The 16,160-nt window shown below is 36.9% G+C and overlaps 1 protein-coding gene across 2 annotated transcripts in view; it reads right to left on the bottom strand.

Annotated features, from left to right (window-relative positions):
* Glra2 (glycine receptor alpha 2) overlaps positions 1 to 16,160 on the bottom strand; it is a 134,414-nt gene that overhangs the window by 64,782 nt on the left and 53,472 nt on the right. For both annotated transcript variants that reach the window (XM_042680519.1, XM_042680520.1), the window contains exon 7: positions 12,945 to 13,159. In XM_042680519.1, coding sequence (XP_042536453.1) covers positions 12,945 to 13,159 — 215 coding nt within the window. The remainder of the gene's footprint in view (positions 1 to 12,944; positions 13,160 to 16,160) is intronic.

The raw sequence follows: 16,160 nt of genomic DNA, 5'->3' as shown, positions 1-16,160 counted from the left end.
GTTTGTTTGACTCAATGCCAATTGAGTCTCAAAAGACCAGAAGTAGTTATTGTATTTGGAAAGGAAATGAAACATGGTAATTCTTTGCATTCAAAGTATACTATTCAGTCCCCATAATTTGGAGATGGAGATCATACTGTTCAAAACACCTACTTAGTGGTTATTTCCAACATAAAGACACAACTTATAGGACCATAACTTGATTAATAATTAATAAAGAACAGAGTAACTTTTCTAGGCCTAAAAATACTATAAGAGAAAGTGTTTGTGTTTTGATATCTACATTATTTCCTGGTCATATAAGCCATTTCCTTCTGAACAGGTATATGGTCTTTAGCTCTTAATTCTTATTTGCTTATTTGATGACATTTCCCAATAAAAGAACATTTCTACTCATAAGCTACCATCTACATAGTCTCACAGATAAACAAGCATTACCTAAACAGATCCTACTAATGGATGACATTACTATCTGTGCCTACAAACTTCATTATATGATTCTGGGAATCATCTTCTGCATGCCACACATGTATAGTCAGGTTCCAGCTTTTCATATTCTCAGTGGAGATGACAAAGTTGATTTATAATTCTGCTGTTATTTACTCTTATTGTAATTCAGGAGATTCATTTAAATGGTAACCATTTTGGTGTTTCTCTTTAAAGAACTACTTAGAAACAATGTCTTTGTGAGATACTATACATTTTACAAAATGCTTTTTATCTAGGTACTGATTCCGGGAGGATTTCAGAACTTTATCAGCTTTCCCGTCTTCTCAGGTTAAATTTGCCATAGGCAATTTTGTCTGCTGCTACATAATTAATTGAACACATAAGTTTTTAACTCATTTCCTAAGCTTTAATATTCACTTTAATATAACACTGACTTTATTTTAACCCATTTAAATTATTTATTCCTAATTCTGTGCAAAATGTATTCAAATATAAAGATTAATTCATTTAATTAACCTTTTGATTAAAAATATGGCTCTAGTACTTATCTACATGGATTTTCTTCAAATAGATTGTGGAGAATTGCAACATAGAAGCTGTATTTCAAGTGCCTACTAATTGTGGACAAATCTAAATGACGGAGGGTTAAAGGAATTAACCTATGTACAATTGAAAGATGTCTAACCAAAAGCTTTGTTGAAAAATAAACTTGAAGCTGGGTTATATCACTGTAACCCTAGTACTTGGAGGCTGAGGCCAGGAGGATCATGAGTTTGAGGCCAGTCTAGCCTACGTAGCATCTTCTAAGCCAGCCTGGGCAACATAGTGAGGTCTTATCTCAAAAGAAACAAAGAACCAAAGCAAAGCAAAACAAAACAAAACAAAAATAATGTTGATAACATTGTGAAGAGTCAACATTTTCTAGTCCTGTCAAATGGGCTGCTACTTTCTTTTGGTAGTAATGGGTTTGAATTGAGGGCCTTATGCTTGCTTAGGCAGGTTCTCTACCAGTGGGGGTATGCCCTTAGTCCCCTGAATTTTTGGTTTTGTGGGGGTTTCATTGATTTATTTACTTGTGAGGTGGTTCTTTGCATTTTCTCTCCAGAGCCATCTTTGCCACAACTTCTTAGCTATACCTTGCATGTAGCTCACATCACAGGTACACATCACTATTGCCTAGCTTATTGATAGAGATAGGGTCTTGTGAACTTTTGGTATATGCTATACTTGAACTACGATTCCCCCACTCTCAACCTCGGAAATAGCTGGGCTAGTTTCTAAATGTCTATAGGACTCCCGTGTTTATTAAGTAAATGCAAGTGGTTTGGGATGAAGTTAATGTGTCCACTTATGAACTTTTATTTTAAGATATTAATATTTATTAACTCAAGTATATTTGCTTGGCTGCTGGCTCCCATTCTGTGCTACAGATTCAGATATGAATTCTTACCCTAAAGGTAAGAATTATCTAGTTGAGGAACCAAGAAATATAAAAATTAAATATAAAACAGAGTGGTATAAAAGAGCAAGGAGAGGAGTTTAATAGCTCTGTGTGGATTGGTGCAAAGGGTTTATGTTTCTTTATGTTTCTACTTCACTCCTGAATGCGATAGGAATACTGGCTTAGCATAATGACTTTTTCCCTTCAAACCTCAGTGCCTACTCCTATTTGTTATTTATTTGAGGTGTTCTCTCATCATTCCTGCTTATTAAAATTCTATTGAATCTTAATACATCAACTTAAATGTTGCTGCTTCCACCCTACCATTATCTTATTTACAAACTGAGTAATAACATATGATCCTTCTATAGCATCTCATAACATTCATTTCTCATCATGTTTAGGATAAATATATCCTTCTATGCTTGTACTTCTCTGCTTCTTACTAGATCAGTGGTTTTTTATTGGAATACAGCCATGACCATTTCTTTATACATTATCTATTGATGCCTTTATGTAACAACTGATGGAGAGTTGTGACAGAGTTATGGCTTACAAGCCTAAAATCTTTGCTATCTAGCTTTTTCAGATGATGTTTTCTGACATTTGGTGGACTATACTGGGGTTTGAATTCAGGGCTTCACGCTTGTTAGGCAGGCACAGTACCACTTGTCACAGTCTTAGCCCTTTTCACTCTAGTTATTTTTTAGATAGGGTCTCATGTGTTTGCCCAAGGCCTGACTTGGACCATAATCCTCCTACCTATGCCTCCAGTGTAGCTGGGATCACAAAGTGTTTGTTGAGATGGGGGGGGTCTCAATAATTTTTGTCCTAGCTGGCCTTGAATAGTGATCCTTTTTTTGAGAAGCTGGGATTATAATCATGTTATCATAGCTGGCTGTTTCTGACACTTGTACTAGGTCATAAATTCCTCACAATGAAAGAACTATGTAACAATCCTTTGGTCCTGCTTAATGTGTAATGCAGATGTTATACCTTGAGTATTTATTGAATTGAATTGAGCCTAGTTAAAGTGAATGAATGACTTTGTGACAGCATTCACCGAGCAAGTATGGACCATTAATAAAGATGGTTATGTGAAAAGGAGTTGCTGAATGGGAGACAGTCCACAATGTGTGATAAAAAGATTTAGAACACTCGGCAATTATAATATTCATTGGAATATATCAGTTTGAAAAAATATTTACATGAAACATTTTAAGAAATAAATTTATTTCTCTATTAGGATATTAGTACTCATATCCATGCATGCCAATGATTAATTCTTTTATAAAAACATATCCTTAGTCTTGGAGTTCAAATACTTTTTAATAAATGTAGTTTTTCTTGATTAGAACATGTAAATTCTTAGCATTTACAAATTAATGCCAATTCTGATAACTACTTCATTTATCTAAATTATCATATTCAACTTACTTACATTCTATGTCAAATTTTTAAGACCAATATTTAAAACTATGGCCATGACTTCTGCTTGTGGTAAAGATTGAGTAACAGGGATGAGGCCTACCCTTTATCCTGAATCAACAAAAAAATGAATGAAATATATGAAAAGATTATTGTCAAAGTATTAGACATCAGTCAAACAAGACAGTGATCCTTGAAATGTGAGGAAGAAAACTAAGGTTTGTCCTGAATATTTCTCCATGCTACTATCTGGAAAGAAGCTCTAGGCCAGGATGTAACAAGAAGGAAACTAAGCAAAGTAACACTTAGAAATGAAGAGGTGGATCTGAGGGCTTTGGAACCCACAGAAGCTAGGGTTATGAATATGGTGTTAGACATGTCATATAATTTGCTTCAACTTGAGGCTTGTGGCTTTTCAAGTCGTATAATGCAATCCAATGCATTCTTTAGATTGCATAGTGCAGATTGTCTTTAATGACCCCTTAAAATCAGAGGAAAACAGTATACACAGGTTTTGCAACACAAAGAAAAAGGAGCTCATTTTCTGGCATCTGGGGTCCCATAGAAGAGATGCTATAGAGCACCCAAATGAAGAGGCCTCTGGATACCACGATCAGAATTCAAAGGATAAGCTCAATCTGAACAAACTTGGAAGTGAGAAAGGATATGGAGTACCTGCATCACCACTAAGAATCCTCTAACTCAGTTGTGAGAGTACTGAGGAAGCAAAGCTGAGATAAAAGCATCCTCTCTGGAGGTCTTAATATTTAAACCATTCTTTTCTCTTTAAAATTGTTGTGAAGGTGATGTATAGAGGGGTTACAATTACATAAGCCAGGACATGAGTGCATTTCTTTTTTCGACAGTGTCACCTCTTCCCTCGTTTTCTCCCATTTTGTCCCTCTCGACACTTTTCCCTCACAAATTATTTAGTTCTTTTTCAACATAGTGTCTAGTGAGTATCAGTGCTGCATTCGTTCACCCTTTGTCCCACCATTTCTGTGCTCCATCTTGCCTTCCCCAAACAGATAAACTTGCATACAAGACAAAAAGTAGAGAAGTCAAAAAATATTCCTTTGGTTAGCATACTCTGTAAGTAATATTTCTCAATGAAATTTGAATATAAAACAGTATTTGATGCCAACAGGAGATAAACCATAGGAAAATTGTCACTGTATGTGATTTTGGTACTCTGGGTATGGTATATACATTTGTCTGAATTAGGGAAGGGAAGGGGAATGACAAAATGGTGAGACAAAGGACAAAGGGGGAATCAATGCAACAGCGATACTCACAAGACGCTATGTTGGAAGTGATCTGTACAACTTACAGGGGGATTAGGGGAGGGTAATTGGGAGAAAAATAAGGGAGGGAGTAACAAGTTGGATAAGAAATGTACTCACTACCTTATGTATGTAACTGCAGTCCCTCTGTACATCACCTTGACAACAAAATTAAATTAAAACAAACAGTATTTGATGCTATCAGAGAAGTGAAATATTATAAAAAAAGGTTATAGTAGAATAACAATGTATACATCTGGGATTTTCTGTACTAAAAATAACCTATTAAGGAAAGATAGGCTCCTAGCTATGTGTGTTCTTTTTATTCTTGACACACGCACACACACACACACGCACACACATATGTATACACAGAAATGTATATGTTCATTCCTCATTCAATCAATAAACATTTGTTAAATTTGTACTCTGATCTCAGTGGCTTTATAAACAGCAAGCAAGATAAAATCTTTAGCTACATGGAGCTTATAGTCACACTAAGAAAAACAGATATTATACAAAAAGCATCATTCATAATAGTTTTCGTGTGTGTGTGTGTGTGTGTGTGTGTGTGTCTTTGTGTGTGTGTGTGTGTGTGTGTGTGTGTGTGTGTGTGTGTGTGTGTGCACGTGCGTATGTGTTGGACTAAGGCTTACACTCAGGACCTCATGTTCTCATGTGGTTTTTCCATTCAAGGTTGGCATTCTAGCACTTGAGCTATAACTCTACTTCTGGATTTTTGTTGATGAATTGGAAATAAGAGACTCACAGACTTTTAAAGTTTTCATCATAGAGGTCCTTCACATCTTTGGTTAATTCCTAGGTATTTTATTTTTATTTTTTGAGTCTATTACAAATGGAATTGCTTTCCTGATTTTAGTCTCAATCTTCTCATTGTTGGCATACAAAAAAGCTACTGATGTTTGTGGGTTAATTTTATACTTTGCTACTTTGACAAAATTTCACATCAGCTGATCAACTTGACCTACTACATCAAAGTTAACGTGTTTTGCAATATTATATTTTTATTTCATTTGCTTCAAATAGTTTAAATATCCTTATTAGTTCATCAATACCCTGGTTGTTTAAATGCCTATCAGTTAATTTACATCTCTTTTTATTTGTAGTTCTATTTCTTTGTAAAAAATAAGTTATATAGATGAATTCAATATTTTTTAAATTTATTGGGACTTGGTTTGGGACTTATTTTGTAGAATAGGATCTTCTTGGAGAATATTCCATTTCTTACTTTGTGAATGTATCTTCTTCAGCTGTAAGATGACTACAAGATGCATATTCTTCAGCTATAGACAAATTTAAACTATTAAACCTTGATGTTTTGTGATTGAACAGAGTTTCATAGACTTTCCTGTCCATGATGACTTCAAAACACAATTCTCATGTCTCAGCATTCTGAGTAGCTAGAATTATAGACATGTCCTACCAGTGTCCGCTCCATAGTATGATTTAATAAGTCGCCATGTTCCTCTAAGTTGATAAGTACCTTGAAGAAACAAAAGAGATCTGGAAAGTTGAGTTACATAGGATGTTGATTTAGGCTAAGTTAGGAGCAATAATAGAAAAGGCTTTGTTGAGAAGGCAATATATGAATAAAGATTTGAAGAAGCAGAGAAGCTAGTGGTGTAAACACCTGGGAGGTACAGAAGCCATTTTAATGGGCTGGAGATGTCAGCAAGTGCCTGGCATGGTCAGGAAATAGCAAGGAGGCTAGCAAGGCTAGAGCAGTAAGCACGTAGGTAGGTCAATGAGAGAGAAATTCAAGAGGGAATAGGGGCTGACATTGCACCCCACAGTGAGGACACTGATTTTTGCTCTGAGTGAGATGGATATCTATAGAAGAACTTTCAACAGAGAATGGCTAAAAAAGGACTTTTCTAATATTTAGAAAATACAGTACAAAAGGCAAAATGGATGCAGGGGGCCATCTAAAAAGGATTGCACCAACCAGAGATGGGCAATAAAATTCTGAACACCCAATCCCCACTCGATTGCCAGTCCTTAGGATAAACATTCCTGCTAGTTTGCTTATTAAACTAAACACTAATCTAGGTACTGCTATGAAGGAGTGTAGTAAATATAAATATGATCCCAAATCAGCTGACCTTAAAGTATGGTGATTATTAAGCAGGTTTGGTCTAATTAATGAGCCCTGTCAATCTGGGTCTACAGGAAGTCAGAGGTTCCAGGTGGAAGAAGGATTCACTTCGCCGCTGCAGGCCTGCATGAAAAGGAATGTGCATAGTGTCTATGAACTAAAAGTAACCCCCAACTAACAGCCAGAATCAAGGAAGTAGAGACTTTCAACCTCTATAGCTGCAAGATTCAGATTTGTGCCCAAATCAGGAATGGTTATGGGAACAGATTATCCCCCAGGAACCTCAAGAGGACCATTCAGATCTGCTGACACGTTGCTTTCAGCTTTCGAAGACCCTGAGCGTGAAATCCCAACCATGCAGTGCAGACTCTAGACCTACAGACCTGTGAACTGATACATAAAATTTGTTCTATATACAGCAATAGAAAATTAATACATCAGTAGACAGCTTACTAATATTTCCTATTATGCCACATCTATATTCTAATTCATAAATATGATGCCCTTTAGATAAATGAATGTGAATGCATTATACTGCCTATGTAGAAAGCACACACGTTTCTCTGAAGGTGTTTATTTAGTATAAAGAAATGTACCCAGAAAAAAAACTCTAGCAGCCTGCTAGTTTGGGGGTGATGACTGATGTTTCATGGAGAGGTAGTCACTCACCAATCACTGACTGATGTTTCATAGAGAGGTAGTCACTCAACAATCACCTCATTGGGATGTCTTGTAGAAAAACGATGAAGAAAAATTTCCAAATTATTTGAAGTAGCTTAAGAGTGGTTTGCAAGTTAGGAAGAAAGAACACCACCAGGCTAAATTGTGTAGACTACTATAAACTTGTTCCATAGAAACTAAAGTTGATATCAGTCATTTCCTCAAAAACATAGTGGTGCCATGGAATTTGTTTACAAAGAAAAACTTCATCTATTTTCAAGGAAAGTTATCCCAGGCCCTGCCTCCTCATGTCTCTTTTACCAAGAAATTCCACATTAGGCCAAAGATCTTTCATTAATCAGCCATAGTCCTTTGTATCCAATCCCATCGTGGCCTTTTGCTATGTAACAAACTACCAAAAGACTTAGTGGCCATTTATCTGTTTATAAAGGACAAATGGATCAATGGGTCCGTTTATGGATCAAGATTTTGAACTAGGGTCAAGTGCAATGAATCATTGTTGTTCCACAGAGTGGTGGCTGGCCTTATTTATGGTCAAGTGGTAGTTGATGGGCTCATTTGTCTGATGGTTAGCTGGTGGTCACCATGGTGACTGAAAGCACTGGGTCATGTATCTTCTATTCAACTATCTAGCTTTGGCCTTGTTTGTTGAATGGTGGTCAAAGGATCACAAAAACAGAGGGGAGAGCTTGCTCAATATGCATTTTTCAAATCTCTTTATAAATCAGTCTTCAAGTATCTATGCCATATTTTCCATAGCCTACGGTCCAGAATAAGTCATATGGCCAAGTATTCAATCAACGTAAGAGAAGCTAAATAAAGATGTGCCAGTAGGGAAAGGAATTATCATAGTCATTTTTACCAAAAAAGTTTCATTTACATGTCATTTATAAAGGAAAGAATCTCTGTCTCTTCTTAGCTGTCTCCTGAACATGTAACACAGTCCCTCTCATTGTGTTGCATCCTCTACAACTAGTTCTCCCCCCCCCCACTGTGAAGTATTTAGAAGACAAAAGCCATTTTGCTTGTATGAGCCAGAGTTGACAATTTTATTGAAATGAATAAAGATTTCAAAAGTAATCCTGGACCTCAAATGCCACCCTCATCAAAAAAAAATGTATAAGCCTTCCCAGGATTTGAGAAGAAACAAAGCTTGTGTGATTTCTACTGTCAACTTCCTTGCAAAACTTTCCAACAACATTCTTTTTTTCCCCCCAACAACATTCTTAAACTAAAGTGCCAGCAATGCACCAGCTCTGTCCCAAGGGAATTCACACATGTCATCTCTGCATATTTTTATCACACACTTCCTGCATCAATGGCTCTTCAATTTGCTGTGGTTTAGGAAATGTCAGAAGGAAACGTTTATAAAGTCTCCCTTGTATGTAGACATCTGGCTAAAAAGTAAGCAGGCCCACAGATGAATTTATGGAAGCTTAGCTTTCTTCCTTTTTAATCTTTTATCCAAGATTTCATAAAATTCTGATAATTTATCAAACTTAACTATTCCCAGCCACACACACACACACACACACACACACACACACAGACACACACACACACACACACACACACACACACACACACCTGACCTAGCAAAGTCATGGCAATTAGCTGAGGATGTATCTGACTCAAGCAGCAATTATCCTTATGTTGTAGTGATAAAACAGACATCCAAACAACTTCATAATTTAAAACTCCTGTATTTAGCACTCTTATTGCTTGAACAATATCTCTCACTGCAGTCTCTAGTTAGAAGCATTCTGGTGGGGAGTAAGGCAAGACTAGACATGGGAAGACTACGGTCTCTTTTTGTTTTAAATTCCACGCCTGTCCTGGCCTGGCAGCTGCTTAAAATGTTCCAGCTGGTCTTAGTTGACCAGATGGCTGAAAATGAAGGGGAAATTTCCTTATGCAGAAAATAGGGCATCACAGTTAATAATGGCTAAAGACACTGCCTCTTCATTTTTGCTCCAAGGAAATGGTTGTGGACCTGTCAGAATCACCCGCAAACCTGCACCTCCCTGCTGTCCCTGTCCAGTGCTTGTCCTATCTTCACAGTATCTGGACTATGGTCACAAATGAGAATTCAAGTTGTACTTCAGAGTAGCTATAAATCATGCAGCTACAGTAACAAACATGGAATGAAGGAAAACAATTATTTAATCTCTACTGGATATCAAGTCTGACTAATGTGTCACAGTCTCCCATTCAATTTCTCCTGATATTTTCCTGTAGCTTGAAAAGGCAACAATACACCCAGCCTTTAGTCGGCCAGTGGGGGTTTCATGCTCCAGATGGTTAGAACCTTGCCAGAAGAACCACTTCTTGGAGGTGGGCACAGATGTATATTTAAAAACCAATTATACAGCTTCAAATGGGAAAATACCTATGGCATTTGATTTCCTGTATTTAGGGAAGGGGCTGAACTTCTGAAAGCAAAACAAAACAAAAAATAAAAAGCTTCGGTTGGCAGGAAGGCATGAAACGATGTTGGAGTCCATAAATACAAGTTTCTTACTTGAAATGTGTTTAAAATTGGGTGAAACCTGCTGGAAACCTGCCCAGATTGCCTTCTCAAAACCTTATTTTATAAATGTAGCCCAAATATTATTAGGAAAAGGTCCTCATTGCCTGAAATGACCTTTATTTCCTCCTCCTTCACCTACTTCATATGCTTCAGAGCGTCAGCTCAGCTTCCCTCCTCCAGGCCATTTTCCTTACACTGTTCTTGCTTCCTCCCTTTCTCTTTTCCTCCCTCCATAACTCCCTCCTTCTCTTAATAGATTAGGCATCCTCCTTGCTAGGTCCTCCTATTCCATATTGTTTAATAATCAACATTCCAAATGCCTGTTTCTAGCCCACCAGATTACAAACCCCTGAGAGTAAGTACTGTATTTTCTTTATTGATTGATTCCCAATGTGATGCATGGCACAGATTAAACACTCAATGAGTTTTAATTGAAAAAAATCTATGGATGGATGAATCACAAATTAAATTATACTGGGAATACCATTGAACTATAAGTATTTTCTATACCGTTCATTAATTCACTAACCGTTAAACTAAGCACCTACTATGAACCGTGTGTTGTATATATATAAACAAGAACAAAATCAATGAAGTTGTTCTCATAGGAATAAATGTCTAAAATTAAGACTGCTTACACTGAGCACCAATGCCTCACACCTGTAGTCCTAGCTACTCAGGAGTCTGAGATCTGCTGATCATGATTTGAAGCCAGCCTAGGCAGAAGTTTGTAGATTCTTATCTCCAATTAATCAACAACAAGCTGGAAGTGGGAGTGTGACTCAAGTGATAGAGTGCTAGCCTTAACCATAAAAGAAAGAAAAAGCAAGAGGTCTGAGGCCCTGAGTTGTAGCCCTGATACTTTCATGCACACAACCTCCTGAATAGCTGAGATTACAGGCATAAGCCCCTGGTGCTTGGCTAGCATGCCTCATTTCTAAATTGCAGTGTGCACATTTACTCTGTACAAACGTGTGTTGCAGTAGGCACTGGAGCAGCTCAACAAAATAGCACAGTGGAGTTATCTGTTTAGGGATCACAGTTTATAAATTGAGATGAGTATTTGGTATGGATGCAGATATATAAGTAAGCCTGTGGTCAACTTGTTATTTTTCCTGAGTCATTTTGTATCCCCTTTTGGTTTCTCACCACCATCTATATGAGTCATATCTCCTCTCAGTCACTTGAGAGCCAACCGTGGTTTGTAACAGCCTAGGAAAAGTATACAGAAGAAGAGAAACTTGCTAGTGGCAAAAGAATAACAACCATGAGTTCAGAACTAAGTATTCAGTGACTTGATTTATATCCTCTTTTGGCTTATCTGCACTCTTGATTACATCTGCATAAAAAGAGCACTTGTCAGTGACCACTTAGTTAGAAATGGTTTTGACTATTGATACAGAATCCTAATAGCTTCATCAGATGAATAACAAATGAATTTCAATGCAAGCTCTCTCTGGGATAATAAATGACTTCTCTGCTCATAGCAATGGGCAGTTGAAGGCTAACTCATATTTTGACATTATCTGTTCACAGTTTGTCACTAATACTTGATCTTCCTATTAAATTGTAAAGTATATGGTTGTGCATCCTGAGGTTTAATGAGATGGCATGCAGTGATGGCAATAACTAAAAACTACAGAGACATGAGCAAATGAATGTGTCTGGGATGGGGGCATAATATAGGTTAGGGTTTCTATTCAGTCAAATTGGTCTGTGATTATGTAGCTGAAGAAAAAGCAGTTAATATTTCTGACATCTGTATTCCAGTAAACATATGACATGAGTGCATTATATTATTTGTTATTCTAGAAAATGCAAAAGGTATCAGAGACAGCTCTGTGTGTTTCTTTATGGGCATTAAAAAGTGAATATTTATCTTTGGAGACATGGAACTTGATTAAGTTGCATTATTATTTCCCCTGTATTTATTTAATCCACCTATACTCTAATCACAGACCTTCTCAGTATTGTCATCTTATGTTCCAAACATAGGAGATAATATAGAACATGATCTAATACTCCTCATCATGTCAAATGCAGCAAAACTGAGCATAAGCTCAAGCCAGCAAAGGCAAGGGATTACATCTCAATTATTTCCTGGAACTGGATTTTGGAGAGACTGCTCAACCAGAGTGAGACAGAGTACACTGAATACTAAACTGGAAAATCAAAGTCAATGGTTCACTATGCTCTATGAAAGGAGAAAGCACACAAGAAGTACATTTATCATTACTTATTTAAGCAATATTTACAAATGAAGACAGCCTGCCTTTCATAAGAATGGATCATACAGTCTTGCATGAAGCATTATTTTCGATGATACAAAATGTGTATGTGCCCCTGAAACTCACCCCATGCATCTCTGTTAACCTGCCACCATTTCTGTTCCTCTTTTATTTTGCAACTTTGAGACAGTCCACTATTTCTTCTCTAAGTAACTATGTCAGTCAAAAATAACCAATCAAAATAAGATTAAAAAAGACCCAATCAACCACTAAAGGAATTAAGGTTTAGCAAACATACATCTATCTGATTTTGTTCACCCTAATATTATGCATTCATTTCCTATAGATGCTTCCAAGATCTTAATTTCAACTTTTATTGTTGCAAATTACTTCACTGGACATTTGGATTGCAATAGCCTCACCAATAAATAGTTAAGAATGCAATGTAAGCTACCTTTGTCTTACTCTAATTCCCACAAGTGTCATGACTCATAAACATCTGAGGTCAAAATCACTCCAGGGTTTCTTCAGATCCCCAGGCTATGTATCTGGTATTCTTCCTTCCTCTTCTCTCTTAATCTAGATCCTGTTTTCCTCTAACCAAGCTGATTTTGACGATTTCCCTATATCCTCAGAGCCCTAATGCTCTCAAATTCAGCCCTTTAGCGCACTCACATGTCCAATAATACTTGAATGATGGCAAAATTTCTGTCCTCACAGAATTCTCTACCCCACAAGAACTTCAGTGAACTTCTCAGTTCATTCATCGCCAAGCAAGCTTTCTTACCTTTGGCAGAGACGCCCTAGAACCTGAACTCTGGGTGGTCATCGTTAAGACGGTGGTGATGCCCAGAGCAACCCTGGCAGGTGCTGCATCCATGTTTATCCAAAAGGAAACCCAGGACAAAATGACAATCAACAGGCTAGGGATGTACATCTGGATCAAATAATATCCCATCTGGCGTTCCAGGTGAAATTTGACCTCAATGCAGGTAAACTTTCCTAGAAGTAAGAAATAATAATTTAAATTATAATTTGAATTGATCTTTCCATTTCAGAATTCTATTTTATCATTATTTTAAAAATAGATTCATATGGAACTAGGGGGATAATCCAAAATGCTCATGACATAATCTATTCGATTATTTTTTAATTCGACTACTAATAGAAATACTAATGTGAGAATGAGTAACCTGAAGGGTCATTGGACAAACATTCTAATTAATAAGTGGGCCTTAAATTGCTCTGTTTTCAAAAGAAGTGCAAATAGACAATATATGAGGAAGTATTCAAAATTCTTTAATTATAAAGGTAATAAAAATGAGAACAAAATTTCTGAATGATAGGCATGTAAAACAGACTCTGTTTGAGTGTGGAGTACCCGTAAAAGTTAAGATGGCCACCAAAGAAGGTGAATAAGAGTAAATATGGCTGGAATATCCTGTTGAAATTGATTTAAGAAATGGGAGAGCGGCAATGAGGAGTCAAGAAAGAGGAGAAGAGTTTGATCAGGTTACACTGTACACATGTATGGAAATATCACAGGGAAACTCCTTGCACAACTAATATACGCTAATAAATGTTTTAGAAAAAACTAAATACTGAGATTTCATCTCACCCAAGTCAGAATGGCAATCATCAAGGAAACAAACAACATAAAATGTTAGTGGGGATGTGGAGAAAAAATAACCCTCATACAGTGTTCTTGGGAATGTAAGCTCGTACAACCACTGTGGAAATCAAAATGGAGGATCCTTTCTTCAAGAAATGAAAACAAGGATACAGATTGACTCATTATAACAATGAGATGTGGAAGACACTATCTTGAAAACAAACTTTACAACTTGGGTCAGGGAGGAGTTGGGGAGGTTGGGAGGGAAGGGATAGTAGGGGAAAAACAAAGGAGGGGGTAACAATGCTCAATAGGAAATGTACTCATTACCTTTCTCATGTAACTGGAACCCCTCTGCACAATATCTTTACAATAATAAAAAAATGAAAACTAGGACTGCCATATGTTCCAGCTATACCACTGCTGGGCACATCTTCAAAGGAATGTAATTCCACATACAGTAAAGATACCTAAAATCTATGCTATTAGCAGTACTGTTCATAGAAGCCAGGCTATGGAAGCAGACAAGATGGCCATCTAGTGATAAATTCATAAAGAAAATGTGCTGTATTTGAAAATGTGGTGTACAGAATGTGGTATATAGGAAAATGGAGTAATACCTAGCTATAAAGAAGGACAAATTTGTGTTTGCAGGAAACTGGATGGAGCTAGAAATCATGTTCAGTGAAATAGGCTAGATTCAGACTGGCAAAAAATACTGCAAGTTTTCATTCCTATGTGGAATGTAGATATAAATTAGGACATGAACATAGCCTGGAGACTGTTTCTGGGAAACCAGTAGGAGGTGGGTGGGGAAAAAGGACAGAGGAAAATATGAGTGAAGTGGTTTGTATGGACATGCAAAAGTTGTTTAATGAAATCCATTAAAATTTTGCATGAAAGTTGAAAAAGAGGGTTGAGGACGAGAAGAAAGAATAATAGAGAAAGGGTGAACATAATCAAAGGGTATTATATTTATGAATAACAATGACAACCCTCATTTTAAAGATTAATACATACTAATTAAGGAATTATTAACTAATTTCATATAGAATATTTCATTTTCTTTTAAATCTATGCTTGTGGCAGACTGAATATTCTAGATAGAACTTCAGACTGATAAACTTGCCAGTGGAAGTAAAGAATTCAAAATTTTTCCGTTATAAATATGCACTACATAACATATAAAACAGGACCTATAATATATACTATATAGCATGTAATTCATTTAAGATATATCATATAATAAGTTATCACTAAAACTACTTGATCCTTAGTGGTAAGAGGAGAGCTCAAAAATTTTGAATAACTGACTTATTCAAGAGAAAAATGTACATTTTTGTGTGCAGGTACCAGGGCTTGAACTCGGGGTCTGGGAATGTTCTTTTGCCTTTTTTATTCACAACTCGTGCTCCATCATTTGAGCCACAATTCCACTTTAGGATTTTTGGTGGTTAATTGGCAATAAGAGCCTAATGAACTCTCCTTCTGGGCTAGCTTTGAACCATGATCCTCACATCTCAGCTTCCTGGGCAGCTAACATTACATTTGTGAGCCACCAGGGCTTGGCTAAAATGTATATTTTTAGAAGCCATATATACCCTTCAGTCATTATACAAATTCCCTAGCCTTTGTGTAATTGCTTGAGGACATGTGGAATTTTCCTCAAAACTGTTAACAATGTCAGTTCACCTATGTGAAAGAGTAAGTATAAAGATATTAACCTTTTAACATCCTTCTAGGAGGAGGAAGATGTTCCTGCCTTCCCCCCACATTTTCCCCTCTTTAAGCTGGTCTGCTCAGCACAGGACCCAAACCAGTTACTTTGACAAACCATCATGTCTTGATTAACTTTCTCTGTGATATCATAGGCATTTGTAGGAAAATAAATCAACTTTACTGGGAAGTATAATCTTCCAGGCAACAACAGATGCCCACATGTTGATACTATCTCCAATCCATGGCCTCTATGTCTATCAGCACTACTAATAACACATGACTTTAGGACCAGATGAGTTGTTTCTAAATGATGTTCATCCAAGCTCCTATTGTTTTCCAGGATTGTGGAGCACAACAGCTCTATTTTCAGGTTGATGAAACCCCAGTATTACTGCTTTCTTCCACTAAGGCTGGGTATGCAAATTGAGCTCAGGATCCAACACAAAGATGGGTGTCAGGAATGTGCCAGGCTTTGTTTCCTGCACCCCTAATGTGGTCTCCTACACCTTTCCGCAGACTCAGTTGACAGCAGATGTTTAGCAAGAGAATAACAAAAGATCGCTAGTTCTCTCCTTTTCTGTCTTTGTTTTGGAGAAATTATTTATGTGCTCACTGATCTATTCCAATGAGTATAGGAATTGTATCTGTCAAGGGGTTTTTGAGCTACATTTG

This window comes from Dipodomys spectabilis, unplaced genomic scaffold (genome assembly GCF_019054845.1).
Source record: "Dipodomys spectabilis isolate Male_0828 unplaced genomic scaffold, ASM1905484v1 ptg000061l, whole genome shotgun sequence".
In the NCBI taxonomy this organism is placed as follows: Eukaryota; Metazoa; Chordata; class Mammalia; order Rodentia; family Heteromyidae; genus Dipodomys; species Dipodomys spectabilis.
This window is presented reverse-complemented; position numbering and strand designations above follow the sequence as displayed.